This window comes from Chiroxiphia lanceolata, chromosome 1, assembly GCF_009829145.1.
Source record: "Chiroxiphia lanceolata isolate bChiLan1 chromosome 1, bChiLan1.pri, whole genome shotgun sequence".
Lineage (NCBI taxonomy): Eukaryota > Metazoa > Chordata > Aves > Passeriformes > Pipridae > Chiroxiphia > Chiroxiphia lanceolata.
Genome location: NC_045637.1, coordinates 109,273,143 through 109,293,806, shown reverse-complemented (window position 1 = coordinate 109,293,806; position 20,664 = coordinate 109,273,143). Strand labels below are relative to the sequence as shown.

Sequence of the window (20,664 nt, the reverse complement as noted above, 5' to 3'; positions counted from 1 at the left end):
TCCTGTCTTAAATTATTAAAAGCAACCCAGTTCTTTGTTCCATTTTGAACCTGCTAGGATGAATATTTTTTTCAGGATAAGTTGAATGGTCTTTTTGGCTTTTGAAGCATGCTTCCTTTCATGTATTTTGGACTTTCTCTGTGCTTTCCAAACCACATTCAAGAGCATTGGCCTCTTTCTGCATTTGCAAACCTGAAGACTTTCAGACTGTCTCTGATCAGAAGTAAGAGTAGGTGACACTTTTTTTATCTTGTCCATTTTTATTTTTTTTTAGTTCTTTAAACTTAATGAGTAGCTCTGTGAGCATAGAGAAGTGGGTAGCTTAGCAAGTGGATTTTTTTTTTTTTTCTGCTCCAGCCCCTTACTCTTAAGAACATGAAGTCCTAAGTGTAACTTGAAGAAGCCTCACTCTTTCCTATTGATTTCAGTTTTCTGGTATGTTTATAGACTGCTTTTCTTAATATGTGCATCTGTTATTTTTTTATAAAATTTTGTTCTTTCTAATTTACAGGCACATATCTTATTGTAATAACTAAAAAGAAAAAAGTAGGTGAGATTTTTGGTCATGCAATCTGGAAAGCAACAGACTTTGACATCCTGTCCTACAAAAAGACCATGCTGCACTTAACTGATATTCAGGTAGGTCTATTGATTACAGGAGTGTGGAGGAATGTTATCCTATTAACGTATCCTATGTTAATGTACATTACCATAGGACCTAATGTGATGAAACTATGAAATTTTTTTTTAGGAAGCTCTTTGAACTATAGCTTTTTTCTGATTTGTTCAGGTTACTAGAATGGATGTAGTATTTGTGTGTAGATGTATATAAAATTAAGACGTTCAAGATGATAAACTCAGTTGTGTAACTCGGAATATCATCTGCAGTTCACAGATGTGCATTTTTACTCCTTTTAAAATGGTACACCCTTCTTAAGCTTCTGTTAAATCTTTCTTGCAGGTTTACTATTCTGATAGCCCCTACCATAAGCTGCATTGCTGTCATCTTGTCTGTCTTGCTTAATTTATGGAATTGTTCAATTATATAATTACCCAGCAGGGAAGAATTGATTTTTTTTTCCTTTTTTTTTTTTTTTTTGAGAGGGAGGGAAAGATTGAGGATTGTTTAAAACAGATGTGTAGTAGATTGATAAACAGCAGGTAAGGGTGTCTAACCAATGGAACTGGAAAGGAATCTGATGCTCTTTCAGGAAAGGAATGAGCTTAGTCAGAACTTGAACCAGAACACAGGTTGATTAGTTATTGGGATAATGTTGACAGTAAGTTATAACCTTTCTTTTGCATTGCCATCTTGTCTCTTTCTTTTTGACTGAATGGTTTTCAGGGAAACTAGTGGCTTCCTTTTTGCTTGGAAGTTGTTAATATTGGTTTGATATCAGTAGCTGTTTACCTCACAGGTATACTGTTCTCTGCTCTCCACTGTTCTTGCAGAATTTGGTTACAGTGTGCTAGCTGCAAGTTATCAGTGAACTGGTATCAGAATTGCAATCTCATGGTTTCCTTCTCATATGGTAATCTCTGGATGATGTCATGTATTGCTAGAGCACTAGCAAAATTCATCTCATCACTTCAAAAAGTAGTGGTAGCTTATAAGAATAAAGTATTTTGATGGTAATATGAAAGCTCTTCTGTCCTCTTTTCTCATCTCAACAGTTGCAGGACAATAAAGTATTTTTATCAATGCTTAACCATGTCTTGAGTGTGGATGGGTTTTACTTCTCAACAACCTACGACCTGACACACACTCTGCAACGATTAGCCAACACGAGCCCAGAGTTCCAGGAAATGAGCCTTCTAGAGAGGGTAAGGATTTCATTTTGTGTGGTATCTGCACCTTGGAAATTGTCAGTCAGTTTTGCATGGCTTGAGTTTACTTTATGCAGATATGTTTAAATGATATCAATGTTTATCCAAACTGTTGAGCACACTGGTCCACCCTTCCTTAAGTCTCATAGCTTGTGAGCAGCATGACAATCTAGAAATCTGTTCCAATGTGATGTCACACTTCCAGATCAGGTAGTTAGAAGTAATTAGTGCAGTCTGCTTTAAATGGATTTAAAAAATCCAAAATAAATGAAAGTTTGCCTCTGATATTAATATTGAACACTTCTAATTGCAATAAGAAGGAACTAAGCAGGAAAAATTGAGAGATAGCAAGTAATTCCTTTGACCTGGAATCGGAGGGGGGGTGGAAATCCAAAGTGGAATAAATGGTACTTGTCTTCATATTCTTTTCCAGGATAACATGAAATAGAACTGCAGGTTTCATGGCTATTGGCCTTGGGATGTTGTATTCTGTCTCAAGTATTCCAATTCCTTATGTTTGAAGCATGAATTTAATATGCTGCTTTTGTCTTAAAGGCAACAGCCAAATGCAATTGGAGCTTGAAATTCTCTTGTGTTTTCAGAGTTCCAGAATCGTTAGTCTGATAACTTACTATACTGCAGTGTAAACAAGATCTAAACTGCCTAAGCACCAAAATACTGAATCCTTGAAAGTCAATAGCACTTTTTGTTTGCCTGAGAGGTGGCAGTGGAGTCTGGTTGTTGTTGTTGTTTTCGTCTCTTGGTAACTGAAACTATCTAAGCTGGGGAAGTAGTATAGTTTTATATTTTTTGTTTGTTGGTTTTTTTTAATATTGGAAAAAGTGTTTATATTTGGGGACTATTTTGCATCATCAAATGCTGCTCTGCTAATGTTCTTGGCAGGGAGAGCAGTTGCTGACATGAAAGGAAGGGTTTGCCTTAAAATTGTAGCACTTCAGAAGGTTGTTTGAAAGGCAAAGTACAAGTAAAAAGGCATCCATTTTGAGTAAATTCAGATATTAGATGGTTAAAATTATTTCAGTGTCATTTCATACTCCCATGGCTGCAGTATAAAGGCTTCTTGAAAGGATGGTGGCAATTTTGGGCATCTCCAGTTCATCTCTGCAGGGAAGCCTGGCCTGTGTTTGGTGTGTGCAGGTTTTTGCTTGATACCTTGTGTTTGTTGCTTTTTAACAGTACTGGCAGAAGGAAACAACCTCAATATGGGGGCACCAGTGTTATGTTCTTTGACTAGTTCAAGATGCTGAAAGTAGGATTTGAATATTGTTTTCTGTTAGATAAAGGACTGTTGCAGCACTGAGCTTGAATTAATCCTCATCACCCTCAGTAGTGTGTGGCCTGCCTGCCTCATCTTAAAGTTGGGATTTATGCCACGTCTCCAGAGCCTGCACTGTGTTCTGCAGCAAATGTCACTTTTGTGACTCATCTGTAGCTTTCTGGAATGTGTTTGGCAACATGCTCAAGTCAGTTCTTAGGTGAATTAGAAGTAGGAAATCCATGAAGTTGAAGGTGGTCATTTATCCAGCGAAATACAAATACTTTTGTCTTTTAAACTACAAGTATTGTTTAACTTTCAGTTCTCGGAATTGTTGATTGTTCCATACAGGACTCCTTGTGTTTTTACTTTCCACCCATTTTAAGTGTTTTACCTTGCTGCTGCTCTTAAAATTTTGGGTAATTTCAAGTCCTCTCTACTTAGGGCAAAGACTGGAAAGCTCATCCAGTAACTGCAGCTCAGCTGGTGATGGTTTAGTGTGCCTGAGGTGTCAGGCAACACCCTTAAAGATTGAAGAGAACTGTTCTTCTTTTAACTATTCCTATTTAAATTTCTAGTCCAGGACATGAAGGTTACTGAGGAAAGAAGGGAATTTCATCTCCATTTGTATCTGTTCACCTAAATTTGTGTGATGCATGGATACTGTGATACCACCTTTATGCTGTATTAAACAGAACTGACAGTCTCTAAAAGCATGTTGCCTTTTTTCTTGCTGCAGGCAGATCCACGGTTTGTATGGAATGGACACCTTCTTAGAGAATTTATTGCCCAACCAGAGGTAAACACTTTGTAATTATTAGATTACTAGAGAACAAATACCCTTTAACTACAACTATGCAACAGTTTTTTGTAATTCTGTCTCTTTCAGACAGCCAGAATCTAGTATAACGTGGCTATTCATCATCTAGTTTAGCACAGTGAGTCTTCTGCTTTCAAACTTCCAACTTTATGTCCATGTCCTCAGTAGTACTTCTAGAAAGCTGACTTTTGGAAGTGTCTGTATTTGAAGATACTGTGCTGTGAAGATACCTGCTTATATAAACCAAAGTGGAAGTTACACTGCACAACACATGCTTCTGAAGCATTTTGAATTCTAGCTACTTAGTTATCTTTTTCTATAGGCAACGTTCAGCTCATCACTTGTTTTGTAAGACTGTCTCACATCTTCCTCTGTGAGTGCAGTTTAAATTCCATTTGCCCAGTGAACAGATCATAAACCTGGTAAATGAGAGTAAAACTGACAGTTTAGATTCTTCCAGTTTGTCTCAAATGAAGACTAGCACAGTGTAACCTTTGAGTTCACTTAGTCCAGCAGATACAAGTGCGTGACCATGAGCCACGAGAGTAGTACCTTAGTGGCCACACTGTCTAAGCTCCTTCCTATTGGAGACATCAGATGTGCTAAACTTCTGGAGTGGTCTGCACTACAGCAGCCTCCTCTCCCCATCAGTGCTTCACATTTATCAAAGCAAATGACGCACTGCTTCTATTTCTGTCTCAGTAACCTGTGGAGATGTGCTGTTACATTAGACAGCACTGTTCCAAAAGGCTGGATTATGCAGTGCTTCTGGAATGTGAAGATATGAATGAGCAAAGGACTGTTGTGCATATTCTGGAGGCATATGACTGGGTATGAGGTTTGGATAGTGCTATGCAAACAAAGCTTGGGAAATGGGAGAGAAGCTGTATGAGAACAGCAAAGACAGCCAAGTGTGGCTGGTTAGTGAAAACAGACGTAGGAGGCAAAACACTGAAGCTGAAAAGGGAGATAACTGACATGTGAGGGGAAGCATGGCCTAACATAGACTACAGGTGGCTTGCTACAGGAACAGTTTTAAGTAATGAGATGTGGGACTTCTGACTTCTGGTACTGGAAAACTTTAAAGTTTTCTTGAAAGACTTTTCAAGATGGGATGGGGAAAAAAACCCTGGAACGAGCATTTTGAGTATTAATCACATACATATGAAATCCTGTGTTAACTACTGTCTTTGCATACATCCTACTGTGGAGGTAAAGCAAATACCATGTCAAAAGGCTTTCAGTATGTACTGCTTTATATCTGGCATGTTTGTAGGAGAGTAAATGCTATGTATAGGAGGACAAAGCAGCTTGCTTTTTGTCCAGGCTGCTTAATTAGGATTAGACTTTCACTTTTTCCCTCCTACTAATAAGGATTACATATGTTGCTGTTTTCCTTGAACTTTTTTTTTCTCAGCATTACTGCACCCTAAACAAAAAAATAAAACATATAAACTATGTAAAACTATCCCAAAATTCCTAGGCAAAGCATAGTCACTCACTTATCTTTTTTGCCTACTAGTGTTTAATATTTCTAACATGTATTATTTGTGTGTTTCAGATCCATAGGTTTGCTACGCCGGTGATGCATGGATGTATCCTTTTGTGTTATAAAACTCAATAGCAAAATGGTTGCTGGCAAGGCTGCTCTACTGCTACATTGGCAGCGATAACATAGAGCACAATGTCAGAATTAAGTTATACTTTATTCATATATGAGCATTACATATTGTATGATAACACACTCATATGTTAAATCCCTTGAATATTCTGCTTTGAAGGCTTAATGTATTTTACTGGCATGGTTTGCATAACTGTCTTTCAGTGGGATTGAAGGTTAAGATTAATATGGCAGATGATCTTACATCAGCTTAAATACTTTTTTATCCTGCTATAAGGATGCATTTACTTTGGATATAAAATAAGGGAGAACAGTTTTGGCTTGAAGGAGTGATTATAGATGTTCCTGTTGATGCATAAAAGGATAAGAAGTTCTGCTGAAGGCTTCCTGGATGCTCCTCCTAGGCAGCTGCTTTTCCTGCACCAGCACTTTGAGTAACAGCCTTTTTAGCAAAGCAGTCAAGAGCTTGTTTTTGAGAAGGGGTGTATGCTGTAGGTAAGCTAAATGCTTTCTGGAGGCAGTGTGGTGATCAACAGTAAGTCCCAGGTAGTTGCTTCTGGACTGGCAGCATGAAATGGACTGTCTAAACTGGACAGAGCAATTCATGCCACATTGTGCTTCATTCCTTCATTGTATAGGCCCCTTAGATGTGTGCAGGGAATGGCTTCCAAATGGAATCACTTGATCTGGTAGGACTGTCAGCAGCTGGCAGATCTCCAGTCCTCCTTTCCTGTGACTTCATTTAATGGAAAATGTTGTGGGAGTAGGCAGGGAGGCAAGGAAAGATAGCAAAAGGGAACTGTCAAAACAGCCCAATACTTACATTCTGGCAGAGTGCAATTAACTCCTTCCTCTGTCCTGTTTTCCACTATATAAATGATTAGCATAAGTAATGTATGTTTTGTTGTAATACTAATCTAACCAAACACCTGAGAGAGCCTAGGAATTTGAAGAAACTAGATTTCTGGTGATAAAAATGCTAGGAAGAGCCCTAAGCAGAACTGTTGTAGTACCACTAGCAGTTATTTCAATAAAATCAAAGCTGCTTTTTTTTTTCTCCCCACATAAACCTAAATATATTTTTTTTTCAACTATATGGACTGGGGTTCTAGTCTTGCAGTGATGAGAAAAAACAGACTTACTTGGGTGGTTGAGACTTTGATCACCTAAAAACTTTAAACTGTATTTAATATTTCCCTTGCTGCTCAAAAATAAAAAAGACCCTTCTAAAGAATAACAAATCTCATCTTTTCCTTTTTTGTGTGTGTGGAAGTTGCCAGTAGTAAATTCTCATTTAAAGAACAGAGATTGCAAACAGAAGATAGGGTGACTATTGCCAGGCAGCTAAGGTTAGAGGTAACCTTTATTGCAGGAAACTGTTGGCTGTAAAAATGTTAAATTAAAGGGTGTAGGACCTGGCAGTAATTTTCCAGGAAAGCAGAGGAATAGGCATTTTTCAGCCTTAATTTGTGAATTGTGAGAACATTCTGGATGGAGCTAACTTGTACTATATTTTTTGAATTCTTTACAAACAGTATTGGCATAAATACAAATATAAATCAAAATGTTCAATGTATGCAGTCAGCGTGCTCTTTAACGTAGCGTAGTGTATGTGTGACACAGAATCATAAATGAATCATAAATGTAGAATCTAAATTTCACTGTAAAATATGCTATTTTGAAAAAGGAAAATATATCTTGTTTACTTTACCAACCTTGAGACAAAGTATCTAGCTTCCTCAAAGAGTAGAAGACTGCAGTATACTAATAAAAAAACCTACCATTTTGATCTTTTGCTTGCTTTAAAGTGGTAGGTTTCAGGTTTTAGGGCAAAGCGGGGGAACCTACCTGGAGAAATTTTTCATGATGAGTGCTGGTCTCCGTTAGACTTGACAGCTTACCAAATAAGCACCATTATAAGCAGCACAGGACAAGTCTAAAACTGAAACTGGTTGTGAGTGGCCCCTGCTTGTTGGTTAGTCCCAGGTTATGGTGCATCTTCCACTTTGGGTATGTAGCCTGGACAGGAAACCATTCTTGTGTTAGAATCTCACACTGGAGACTTGGTGCATGTTCATTCTTTTTCTTTGCGTGGAGCCAGTCTGTTACTGCTAATTCTGGCATTTGTAAATGTGATGTATGTTGCACTTATGAGTGCAAGATATACACCCCAAGATATTCACTCTTTTAAAAGCCTAGAAAAAAGTTCTGAAGTGATATTTTTTGTTAAAAGCAATAGGGGCAAGAAACTGTTAAGGGAGTCTAATAAAATTATGGATGGGACAGATTTTTTAATAAGGACCATAAGACCCAGATGAATCTTCTTTAGAATGAAGTTTTTTCAAAATTACAGCGGTTTTAATGTTTGTTCATCAGTGACATTGCCACAGGGAGTCTTTTTGCAATGTGCATACTGGTCCTAATACTACTACTATCTCTCAAGTTTAATGTTCAACTGTTGCTAGTGTGAGAAATATTTACAAACTTCTTTGAATGTAGTCACTTGGTTCCTTGATGTTTCCTACCTCTTAATGTATCAAAATATCCTAATGAAATGTTGAGTTTTTCCTTAGTGTTATTCATTAGTTATCACTATGCACTCTTGTTCTATTAATGGCAAGTGTTTTGACTGGCTGCTTGTTTCCAGAAGAAGCTGTTTCAGGGCTGGGGTACGCTACTATGTAAGAGGTAAAATAGAAAATTGATTTATTTCAAAAATAATACAAGTTCTATCTGTACATGTGACTTACCTTTAAGAGCAATTGCTGTGTAATGACTTGCACAAAAAAATGCTTAGTTTGTCTTGAGGTCCTTCCTCCAAAGAAAATATTAGGAACGTGTATTAGGAACCAAAGCATGTTTTCTTATTTTTTAAAACTGACTCATTTATTCTCCTAGAGATAGCTGCAAAAGTTTTGTAGTGAATTGTGAATATTTCAGCGTCAGAGCACTGGAATTTCATTTCTTGTTAAATGACAATTTCTAATGCTAGAAATATGAAAGTATATTAAGCAGAACTGTTCTTTTGCAAGTTAAATTTGGTGCAGATCATGTTAAGCATTGTGTATTTAATTTAACATCGTCCGGCAGCTCTGTGCTTTCTGTGAGGACTTACTGGGAGGGGAAAGGAAGGCTTTTGCTGATGTACTGTCACTGTTCTGCAGGCAGCATGGGCTTGTTAACAAGGTCTTTTTCCCCCATAGGTATTGATTCAGAAGGGCATGCTGCTAACTTTGTTGAAACAGAACAAATTGTGCATTACAAGGGGAGCAAGGCATCATTTGTTCAGGTAAAGTCACCGTAAGGAACTGCTCACTGGCTTAAGATACGAAGATAAATAGCTCTGTCTGTGTCTTTAAACATAGATTTTATGTAAGATATGCAAACAAAACTAAACTAACAGACTGAGTTAGTTTAACAAAATAAACCAGTCTGCTTTATTTTTAAATGTCAAGTGAGTTTGTAAATTCTGTTGTTTAGAACCATTTCCATTCTTTTGCAGACCCGTGGATCAATTCCTTTTTTCTGGTCTCAAAGACCAAACCTCAAGTATAAACCAAAGCCACAGATCAGCAAGTCAGTAAATCATGTATGTGAGTGTTTGTTGAGTCCTGGGGGTTTTAATAAATTTCTGGGCTTATTTTGTGTGATAGGGTAGTAAACTGTAATCAGAAGAACAACAATCAGCAATACTAGGTTGAGCTTTATTTTTTTTGAAAGTAGTAGCAAGAATCTTTGTACTCCTTACAATGAATTTAAAAGCTGAAAAAAATCCAGACATCAGTGGGGGTAGTTTCTCTTTGTTTCTTGTTTGCAGCAGTTTTAGTAGCAGCACAATACTCCTTATCTGTAGCATGTTTAATAAGGACAGCTGGATGAACTGGGAGGATGGAAGTAGAAATGTATTGGCACAATAGAAAACATCAAACACTTTTCTTAGTTATAAGAACCATCAAAAATATGATAATGGAGATTTCTTGTAAAGCACAGATCTGTCAGCACATTTCTTTTCTTTTCTAGATGGATGGCTTCCAAAGACATTTTGACTCGCAAATAATTAGCTATGGAAAGCAGATGATTGTCAACTTGGTATGCTTTCACTTGTTCTCCCTGAAAAAGCTGTTGTTCTTTTAAGCAAGCTTTGAGCAATACTGTCTCCTTTTTCCCCTTTTCCCAGGTTAACCAAAAAGGTTCAGAGAAGCCTCTTGAGCAAACATTTGCGAAAATGGTGAACAGCATGGCAAATGGAATGGTCAGGTACATGTGATATGAAATGATACATTCTGTGTTACTACTTGAGCACTGCCTCTGAATCCCACAGAGTCGTCAGTTCTTCAGGGCCTTTTCCAGCCCTCTGATTTGTTTGCATTTCATTTTTATGAAATAACTTGCAAATGACCCATGCCCCTTCCTACCTCAGAGCTCACATTCTAAGCAGAATTGAGACTGTGAAGCAAATATGGGACAAAGAGAGGAGACAGGCAGAATAAAGAAGGAAATTCAGAGTCAATGGTAAGGCCAGTATTGGAGTCATAGTATGCAATGAGAGCTGTGGAAATCATCTGCATTTTAGGAGAAAGACAATCATGCCCTCTAGAACTAGCTTCTGGCAAAAAGGCTTGGTTACATTGCTGACTTAGTAAGGGAGTGAGTGCTGAGTTTGAACAAAACAGGATGAGATAAAGGAGAGAACAGTGAGGGGAACAAGTAATTTACATGTCTGGAGCTCAGTGTACTAATGGGCCAAGAGAGTGGAGATGCAGTTTAATCATGAGAAATTCCATCTCTTTGTGGGAATATTGAGTGCAGTATGCAATTTTACAACCTGTCTGTGCTTGCTTTCATTAACTTCTGGAGGGAGGGCTAACATACAACTCCCACAGATACTTGCCTCTGCCTTATCCTTGAAATTACTGTAACCATATTATCATCACTCATGTATGTTAAAGGGCAAAATCCCACCTCTAGGCCAAAGGCATCCTGTTTTAATAAGGATTCACTTCTGTCTGAGGATAAGTAAGGAATTACAGGTTATATTCAAGATTCCCTTCTAAAGCCTGACATACTTTGAATTTTTTCCAAGCTCCTTTCTGCTTATGTCCTACTGCTGCCTTCTCCAGGATAGTCAGAGATGTCTGTTTCACTTCTGTGTGCTGCTTTACTACCCTCAGAGGTGTGTTTGTGTGTGCTGTTGGTGTGCGGATGTGTATTTTATTTTTATTAAAAAAGACCACTTCTAAAATAAGCTCTTTGCTCACTCTCACACCTAGGCTGGTGTTGATACTTTAGCTGTACAAAGCTTGTGGAATTCTGTGCATCTTTGCTATAAAATCATCTGGTAGAAACAAAGATGTAAAGTTACATCAGGGTGTGTTCTGGTGGTGTTCTGTGTATGTTCCAAAGCAGTGTTTGGCAGCCTCATTTTACTATTGCTACCAAAATCCACTTCACTTTCTTTGTTAATTGGTTTTAATGGTGTTTATCTGCCAGACTTGAGTCTTCAGTTACTTGTTTCAGTGTGTATATACCATCTTTCTTCATGCACATAGTCCTGAAATCTTGTCAAATAACAACGTTTGGATTACAAACGCTTGAGGGGAGGAGTGTAATGCCCTGTAATTCACAGTAAACATATACATACAAATGTTTAATCAAGCACCACTCATTTAGAGCACTTCATGCAGAAACTAATTGGCTGTTAAAATCTTGTTCCAGGTCAGTAGCTTTTCCATTTTCTTACCAGAGATAGGTTAACTGTTTATACAGAACCTGTCTCAGGTTTCTAGAGAGCTATCAAGGGAACTGTGCCAGGAAAGAATGTTGCACTTTGAACTAGACACAGGTGTCAAAATGAACTGAAGTTCCCAATGCAGTTCTTTGGAAGAGAGGAGAGTAAAAGAATCCTGGTGGGAAAAAAATGAAATGAGATGAAATAAGATTCATATCCCTTGTGTACTTTCTGGAGGAAAACTACTAGCCAGAGCATAGAGTGAGTCATTTGGAATGGAAGTTGCATTTTGGAAAGAATTGTAAATTATGTCACCATGCACACTAAGGATGCAGCTTCAGGAAGATTACAGAGCACTGACAAAATCCATAGATTTGCTGGAAACCATCGCTAAAGAAAAACAAATCCTCTGTCACTACCTGTTTTATAGATCAGCCTTTTGCTGAGTTTTCTGAAACCATTACTGCAGTACATGTGATCTGAAAAGATGCTTCTCTCTGACCAGATACGTAGCATTTGACTTCCATAAAGAGTGCAGTCGGATGAGGTGGGATCGACTTCAGATTTTGATGGATCAACTAGCAGAACAACAAGATGAGTTCAGGTAAGGCTCTGCAGTTCTTTCACTTCTGTACTGTTGAAATGAGACCACTTCCTCATAGTTGCTGTTGTCTTGCATTAAGGCACAGTGAGACAGATCTGTAATCTTCCATGAAGATGGATTTGTGTACATCAGTGTTTCCATGTCTCTGATCTCTTGCTCATAGCACATGGAGGGTTAGAGATCTGGTGGGGGGTAAGTTGTAGAGCCCTTGTTCTGTCTCAAAGTGGTTCTGAGAAGTATAGCAACACTGAGTTGTGACAAGAGCTGCCTTTGTAAGGTTGGTTAGAGATTAGACGAAGTTGCAATCTGAAGCCATTTAAGAAGTCTGCTTAAGTGATATTTTTTTTACCCAATACTAATTCCATGTGTTGTTGACAGCAAACTGTTCTGTCACAGTCAAACACTTAGTGCTCCTTCCACAGGCACCTGTAAAAGTGTTTTCTCTAACACATGTTGTTGTGGCACCAAATCTTGCACAGCACTGATCGTCAGCCTTTGCTAACATAAGTAACCCACAAGGAGACATTCTCATTTTCTCAAGTCATAAAAGTACACTAAATGTCCAAATCAATTTAAATCTTTAGTCCCACAGGTGTGTTGTTTTTAGGCACTTCTTGGTCTTTGCTACTCCTAGATATGTAGATTGCTAGGGAAATGGTTTCCTTTGTTCTGCTTTCCTGATTGATTGCTTTCTTCCTATTCCTGAAGTCTTGTGCCTAAAGGATGAAGTAGATCAGCTAAAACATTACAACACTGGCAGTGGCATAGTCTATGCTAACAAAATAAAATGAGGTGAGCTGTGGACTAGAATAGAGTCTTGTTACTGAAATCTCTTGCTTGGAATAAAGGCTGTGGGAATAGTATAAGTTAATCAGAAGATAGTGGATATTCTCTGCCTACCACAAAAAAAAATAAAAAAGGCCTTAAAGACCTATGAAGACCTGAAGGATAAATTGGCTTTGGGTACTTCAAATAAGGAGAAATAAGACTGTAGGTTTTTCCTATACAGCAAGAATCATTTATTCTTGGAATTAATGCTGAATCCCCTAACTTGTTTGCTGCCACCTGCCATAGGAGGCTTAGAAAAGAACCACGTTTCCTTGAAATGAAGAAAAATAGAGAAAAAGAAAAGGTCATGCATCTCTAAAACAAGATAAAAAAATTGAAGACTCTTCCTCAAGATTAGGCTGCCTTTTTATTATATCTAGTGTGACTATTGTTTAAATGGGAACAGAAAGGCCTGAGTTTTTATCTTAGAAAATAGTTCTGCAACCCCAAGGGAGGTAAACAACTCTATTTTCTGCAGGTTAAATTCAATTGTGAAAGATCTGTCAGAAAGAAGAGCTACATTTGAAGAGGTGCTTTTAAAATTTTTTAGAGCAACTGTAGGAGATGCAGGACTTGAGTAGTCATTTCTGGTTAATAAGATAATTTATTATTATTCTAATATCAGTTCTAGGCAAAGCTTGGGGGGAGAAAGGGGGAAAATGAAAATTTCACAGGTATTATTGTCTGCTTTAATCATACGACGATCATGGTTTAACAGAACTAGTTCTCCAAGAATGATGAAAATGGCTCTTAAAAAGACAACACAAGGTTGATCAAAGTAAATTTTAAGTCTCTTGATTGTAGCACTGCATGACTCTAGACTTGATAATCTTAAAATGTTCCACAGTATCAGTGGATCATATGCTAGTCCACATTCAGAGTTCATAACTACATTTTTTAATATGTAGAATATGACCTGTAAATCGGTAGACAACTGGAAGTTTCATGCTGTGGCAGAACTGGTGGAATTCCATCCCATTTCACACATCCAGCTGATAACTAGATTCGCATTTTTGATTTACCAGCCCAGTATTGGAATACTTGCATGCAATTCCGTATTTAAAATGAGCTGTTTGTTATCAACTACTGGAAATACCTGGTTTAGTGGATGTAAAAGACAGAGGTAACAATTAGCATATGCAGTTGCAAGAGGGAACACCTGGTTCCCCCAGATGTTCTCGTGATGGAGAGAATAGTACATGATGGTAGCAGATTTCAGTAGTGGCCTGTAAAAAATCTGAATACCTTCCTGGAAGAAGTGTGCCTGACAACTTACATGAGTTTTTACGCAGTGGTAACTGGATTGAACCTTGTGACCAGGTATATTCAAACTTGCTTACTTACGCTGTTACACTCTGCTAATGATCTTGATGATATCTGTGGAGCTGGGACACTAAAATAACTGGAAAAAAAATAAATAAAGTGTAAGTCACTGATTTTTGTAATGGAAACTGCTTTCCAGTGGCATAAACCAGCATTTGCTGGTTGGCTTCCTAAATGGTAAGAGTGAATACTAAATGTTCTCTATCTATTGATGTTGTTTTTCAGCATGGGAGGGGAAGAATCAAAGAGAAGGAGGCATCAAAGTTCAAAGACATGGCCAAGAACACTTGATATGCTCAAGATAACTCTGTTTTGGTTGTTAGGATATTTACTTCTGGAAACCTGTGATTTATATGGACTGTAATCTATAAATACTTAGTGTCTTTTATGTGTTAGTTATTTTCTAGTGGATTCGGATGGTAAAATTGTGACCCAGCAGGAAGGAATATTCCGCAGTAACTGCATGGACTGCCTTGATCGGACTAATGTGATCCAGAGCTTACTGGCACGTCGATCTCTTCAGGCCCAGCTTCAGGTAAATATTTTATTCTTGTTTAATAAGCTGGAAGAGGAGAGGTGCTTTCTGTTTGGAACAGAAATGTAATTTTAACACTACAGCAAGAGCTTGCATACTGGAGTTACTGTACTGCTTACTTGAAGTGCATTGACTGGACTCTAGTTTAATAGATACAGCTTTTTCTGAAAGCAAATCCTAATTTTTCTAGCAAACTACCAGTGAGCCTGAATATGCTTTTTGTTTCAGAGGCTAGGTGTTCTGCATGTTGGACAGAGAATTGAAGAGCAAGCAGACTTTGAGAAAATCTACAAAAACGGTAGGCTGTTTATAGAGTTCAAACAATAACTTTTCTCCAAACAGGGTACATAACTTCCTTAATATTTCTTAATGTCTTCCTATCCACAGCATGGGCTGATAATGCTAATGCTTGTGCCAAACAATATGCTGGAACTGGTGCCTTAAAGACCGATTACACAAGGTAAGTCAACCTTTCTTGTAAAGGCCTTCTGGGTTTTTGGGCATGTTTGGGATTTTCTTTAAGTCTTCATATCTGAGAAAGTTATTAATCTGGGACTTAGGCCATAAATGAATTTTGCAGCAGTTCAGTTGGTAAAATGTCAGACTAAAATCTACAGAACACCATTCTTCTCTGTGTTTATATGGAGAAAGAAAAGGCTATCTGAAAATAAAACCAAGGAAGTGTGCTGTGAAGAGGCACATTTATATTCTGTGATGGAGACAAGTGCCATTTTATTTTGAAACTTTGTTACAAGCATGTTTGGTAATAATGCAGAGGGAGCACTAGATAAATGTATTTCCATACAGGTATTCATTTAACATAATACACATTTTGATAATGACAGAACTGTAAATCTGAAATTATCTTCCTGAATTTATATATTTGAAATACTTTTCACAACTTCCTTTTGCAGAACTGGGAAGAGAACTCAGTGGGGCTTAATAATGGATGGCTGGAACTCATTAATACGTTACTACAAAAACAATTTTTCTGATGGATTTAGACAAGTAAGTTAAATTTTTAACTGTGGGGAAGCGTATGTGATAAATGTGGCTGTGCATTTTAACTTTTGCCCTTCCTTTCTCTTTCAGGATGCGATTGATCTTTTTCTTGGAAATTATTCAGTGGATGAAGTAGAGCCTGCTAGTCCTCTACATGTCAAGAAAGATTGGAAATTTTTAGCTGTGAGTATGGAGACTTTATTTGTGATTGGAGAAATGTGTACAACCATTTAGTAGTCACTTGCTTCACATGACTAAGTAGGACTTGTCTGTTTAGTCATGAAGCATCCCTATAATCTGGTTATGTTTCTATAATACCTGCTTGTAGGATTAAACCCAGACTGTTCCTTTGACAGAAAATGGAGTGTCCTTGAGGTACTGGAAAAACTGCTGCTTGCTTTTTAAAAATCTGCTTCATCAAGTGGAAAGGGGGAAATTCTATTAGTCACCATCAGTGACTGTTTCATTCTGCAGAAGAATCTTGTGAAGATTTTTTTCTCCTCACACTTCATGCAGAACCCCACTTTTTATTCTTTTTTCACCCTCCCCCTTCTATTTTGTGAAATGGGATTTGGGGACATTATGGGTTTCACTAGTAGCTGGTGTTTGGGTTTGGGTTTTTTTTTAACAAAACACAAACCTCAATCTCTTTTAATGCACAGAAGGTGTATTTTAATTCTTAACATAATTTAGAAAGTGTTCAGTAACTTTGGAGCTATCCAAACTTTTATTTGTACCTGAATGCAGGTGAAGTGAGAATTAAAGCAACTTCATTGTAAAGCAAGTAAATAGCTTTGCAGTACAACCCATCTTGAAGAAAATTAAGAAATAAATGTGCTGCTGTATCAAGTGATTATTCTTTTTCTCTTTCCTCAGTTGCCTATTATTATGGTGGTTGCTTTCTCCATGTGCATTATTTGTTTGCTAATGGCTGGTAAGTCACTATTGGTTTTAATTCCATAAAATTTGCTTGTTTCTGTGTGAGCTTCATGTAAATGGTTACCAGTAACTATTCAGTATAAAACTGCTGACCCTGAGATTAGCTCAGTTGTTCAGAGCATGGTGCTAGTGACACCAAGGTTGTGGGTTTGATCCCTGTATGGGCCGTTCACTTAAAAATTGGACTCAGTGATCCTTGTGGGTCCCTTCCAACTCAGAAGATTCTGTGATTCTGCTTCTCAATCATTCTAAAAAGTGTTTGAGGATTAGCACTAAATCAGTAATGTGGAAAAAAAATGGGGTGCTATATAAAGCAATGTTAAAACACATGTAGAAGTCACTTAAGGGACAGTTAGTTGTCTCCAAATTTAGTTGCACCTGAGTAGACATCTAGCTTTATTGTAGGCTGTGTAATTTTGGGCAGAAGTACAGTTCAAAGCAGTCAGATATAGGCATAAACCTGTTCTGGTGGATGTTCCCTTAATCTAAATCTATGTTAGGATTGGTGAAGGTTTTTGCCTTCTGTTTTTTCCTTGAATTTTCCAACATTAGTACCAGTAGAGTTCTTGACTGACTTCCACAGATGTCTGTTTGATGTGTTCCGAGAACTGTGTGGCAAACACAATTTTTTCCTAGGTAAGGAAATAGAAAAAGACCTGTGAAAAACTTCTGACTTCATTTGACAACAGATCTGTGACAAAGGCCTTGAAATATTTTGCTTTTGGACTGAAGTAAACTGAAATAATGAACTGAAAGGTTTATCTCACTCTTTTTCACAGGTGATACATGGACTGAGACATTGGCCTATGTGCTTTTCTGGGGAAGTGCAAGCTTTGGAACTTTTGCTATCATCCTTTATAATGGCAAGGATTTTGTAGATGCACCCAAGCTGGTCCAGAAAGAGAAGATGGACTGAATTTGTGTGTGTGGAAAGCGGCTTGGTACTGAGGATTCTTCAAGCCACACTTGGAGTCTCTACTGACCTGCTTTCCACACCAAGTAGTGCTCTGTTGGACATTCTTCCTTGGCATTGGGGGGGTGGGGGTAAGGAAACCATGTCCTGTGGTGGTGGTAGCTTTCAACTGAGACCTGACTTGACAGTCTTAGTTGCAATGGTCTTTGGAATATTGCATTAGTGGATGGGGCTCCACTCTTACTGGGGTAATGCAAAGACAAAAGTCAGCTTTTTAGTGTCTGGAACATCTTAAAGCTTAAGTGGATTGCTTAAGTTTATGGTCCAGCTGGGCTATTTCAGCTGCTTTTTCTGGTCTTGACAGGAGAGAGCTCTGATGCTGTTCATGTGTCAAAGTACCCAAATGTTGAAGCATTAATAATGGAACATCTGATAGTGGTCTCTGAACAAATATGGCTTTGTACCAATGAAAAGTCTAGGTCCAGACTTAGAGCTGGATTACATTTGTTGTGATAGAGTCCATGTTAAGGAGTCCTTTGTGCAAATTTGTGTGTGGATTCTTTTCACTAAATACAAAAGGTTTTTTGAATTCTGATGCTATTCTAAAGTGAGGTTTTTGTCCTGTCTTGTTTATCTAAAACTGATGCAATATTCTGCTAATCATTGTTGGGTGAAAGGGCAGTGTAATTGGATGTTCCTGAAGTTGCAAATGTCTTGCACTGTTTCAATACTGCAGTCTCCATATGAAAATTCTGTAGTTAGCAAGTTAAAATATAGAATTTTCTTTCTAAAGATGTAAACAGAATCAAAGAATGTAAAAGTCCTTTGCGGTGTTTATTGAACCTTCCTTATGCTAAAGTTCCAAAGTATTCCATTACTTTTAAGAATGGGTTACAACATAAAAGGTGAACTTCATATTGTTTTGCTAGTCAGCTGCTTCTATCCTTGGTTATATTGAAATAATTTATCAAAGGAGGAATTACCTGAAGAGAAACGTTCAGTCTAAACTCCAAGTTTGCACTTGGGAGCAGCAGCTTGCTTTTCATGCATGATACTGTAACACACACTTTAAAAAAAAAAAAAGGAGGAAAAAAAAAAAGCTACTGACTAATTCATGCTGGTTAATATGTCTTTAAATTTAGTGCTTCCAAGCTGTATAAAAATAAGGACCAATTTTAAGCTATTTTGTCACTTAATTTTATATGGTTTGTTCAAAACCTGACATGGAACTTGCTTAAGGCGCTGTGCATTGTTTAATATTTCCTGTAAGTACAGCTGTATATTCAGATTGCGAGTATAAAATTTAAATGGGGGGAAGGGAGAAACATGTAGAATACTACTAGGACTAGCACAGTTGTCACTATTGAAGCTAGAACACAAAACACTGATACTCCAGTGTTCCCTTGTGTTATGACTGAAAATATGTACAGGTTTGTTTGGTTTTGGTTTTGTTTTTTTTTTTTTTTTTGCAACTGTTCATTTAACCTTGAATGTTTCTGGAGGCCTCTCTGGGTTTTATAAAAACATAACCTGTTCATGAGCACTAGTCTTGCAAAGTATCTGTTTGCTTCTAGATGCTGTAATGGAAATACCAGTTGGTGGTTAACTGGAAAATCCTCTAACTTAAAATTTTTAAAGGTGAACTCCCTCATAGGCACGAAGTAGGAGAACACCATAGACTCAATATTTGAAAGTAATGGTTCTGATGGCTCATTGGCAGGTAGAGTTTGAAACTTGGCTCGGTTGTCTTGCAGTCTAGAACTAAGTTGTTGCATCTTTGGTGAAGAAGTTCTTGCAGCAAAGACCAAACTTGAATTGCTAATATAAAAGGCTTGTAAGACATAGAATAATGTAGGTTTTAGAAGTTGGAAGGCATCTGTATTTCAGTGCTTTGCAAAGAGTCTGTATTTCTAAAATCACAAATGGTGTACTCCTAAATGACAATAAAATGTTCAACTTTTTCTAGATGTACTGTCTCTGTTACATTTTGTGTGTTGGAGTAGACTATTCCCAAGTTACTCCTTAGAAACTGGTTCTCACTCAAAGGATGCTTCGGTTTTGTGTCTGCTCATTGCACGTGGTGATCGTGCTCTGCTGTGCTTAAATATTGATGATCTCACACTGTGCTCAATGTCAGTTTGCACTAGTGTCATGTTCCAGTCTTCACTGCTGTGTCTGGATCTCAGTCTGAGATCTACTGTGGTTGGAGTTCTCCAGTGCTGCATCCCAGGTATCAGCTCTCCTCAGTGCTGATGGCTCTTTGCCTCTTCCCTCACCACAACACTTCAGAGAGTTTTATTGACCACAGCAAGAGGTGGTTGGGGTGAAAATTCAAGCTGTCTTCTCCCTTTTACTCTCATTAGGTGAATAGATTCACACACACACAAAATTATTGCTGTCACAATTTTGAATCCTGAAGCTGTATTTTTTTTTTTTTTTTAATAAACTAATTCCTTACAGGTACTTGGCCTGGGTTGGGTTTGGTTTTGGATTTTTTTTTTTTTTTAAGTTCAAAGGTTTAAAATTAAGTACTTTTTTTTCCTAAAAATATATTTTAATTAAGTAAGGCAACTGTAGCTGTGAAACCTTAATGAAAAATCTGGTTTTCACAGACTGAGCACAGTATTCATTCCCCTTCTTCCACCTATCTCTCCCCTTCTTCTTCCTTCCATCCATTTCCCCCCTTCTTCCATCTCCCAGTACCAGTAGGTCAAGGGAGGAAATCCTCCCTCTCTACTCAGCCCTGGTGAGAGGCTGCATCTGGAATGCTGCGTGCAGTTCTGGGCTCCTCAGTACAACAGAGGCATGGAGCTCCTGGAGTGGGTTCAGTCCAGGGCTACAAGGATGACTGGGGGACTGGAGCATCTGTCATGAGGAAAGGCTGAGGAAGCTGGGCCTGTTCAGCCTCAGAAAAGAGAACTGAGAGAAGATCTCATCAGGGTCTGTAAATGTCTGAAGGGAGGGTGCCAAGAGGATGGAGCCAGGCTCTGCTTGGTGGTGCCAGGCAACAGGTAGAAACTTATGCACAGGACGTTCCACTTGAATATGAGGAACAACTTCTTTACTGTGGGAGTGTTTGTGCACTGGAACAAGCTGCCCAGAGAGGCTGTGGATCTCCCTCACGGGAGGTATTCAAGAACCAGCTGGACTCGATCCTGTGTCCTGGACTCTAGGACGACCCTGCTTTTGCAGGGAGGTTGGACCGGAGGGCTCCCTGTGCGCCTTTCCAACCTCCCCCGCTCTGTGAG

At 38.1% G+C, this 20,664-nt stretch overlaps 1 protein-coding gene across 2 annotated transcripts in view; it reads left to right on the top strand.

Annotated features, from left to right (window-relative positions):
• Positions 1 to 19,383, top strand: part of SACM1L (SAC1 like phosphatidylinositide phosphatase) — a 31,167-nt gene extending 11,784 nt beyond the window's left edge. Inside the window, exons 4-20 of one of the 2 annotated variants that reach the window (XM_032680997.1) lie at positions 512 to 639; positions 1,675 to 1,824; positions 3,843 to 3,902; positions 5,485 to 5,518; positions 8,131 to 8,232; positions 8,748 to 8,833; positions 9,047 to 9,133; positions 9,565 to 9,633; positions 9,722 to 9,801; positions 11,778 to 11,876; positions 14,424 to 14,562; positions 14,791 to 14,860; positions 14,950 to 15,022; positions 15,477 to 15,570; positions 15,655 to 15,747; positions 16,441 to 16,498; positions 17,283 to 19,383. In XM_032680997.1, the coding sequence (XP_032536888.1) occupies positions 512 to 639; positions 1,675 to 1,824; positions 3,843 to 3,902; positions 5,485 to 5,518; positions 8,131 to 8,232; positions 8,748 to 8,833; positions 9,047 to 9,133; positions 9,565 to 9,633; positions 9,722 to 9,801; positions 11,778 to 11,876; positions 14,424 to 14,562; positions 14,791 to 14,860; positions 14,950 to 15,022; positions 15,477 to 15,570; positions 15,655 to 15,747; positions 16,441 to 16,498; positions 17,283 to 17,419 (1,559 nt within the window). In that variant the 3' untranslated portion in view covers positions 17,420 to 19,383. The remainder of the gene's footprint in view (positions 1 to 511; positions 640 to 1,674; positions 1,825 to 3,842; positions 3,903 to 5,484; positions 5,519 to 8,130; positions 8,233 to 8,747; positions 8,834 to 9,046; positions 9,134 to 9,564; positions 9,634 to 9,721; positions 9,802 to 11,777; positions 11,877 to 14,423; positions 14,563 to 14,790; positions 14,861 to 14,949; positions 15,023 to 15,476; positions 15,571 to 15,654; positions 15,748 to 16,440; positions 16,499 to 17,282) is intronic. The other variant, XM_032681004.1, reaches the window with a different exon arrangement.
• Positions 19,384 to 20,664: the final 1,281 nt, after the last annotated feature.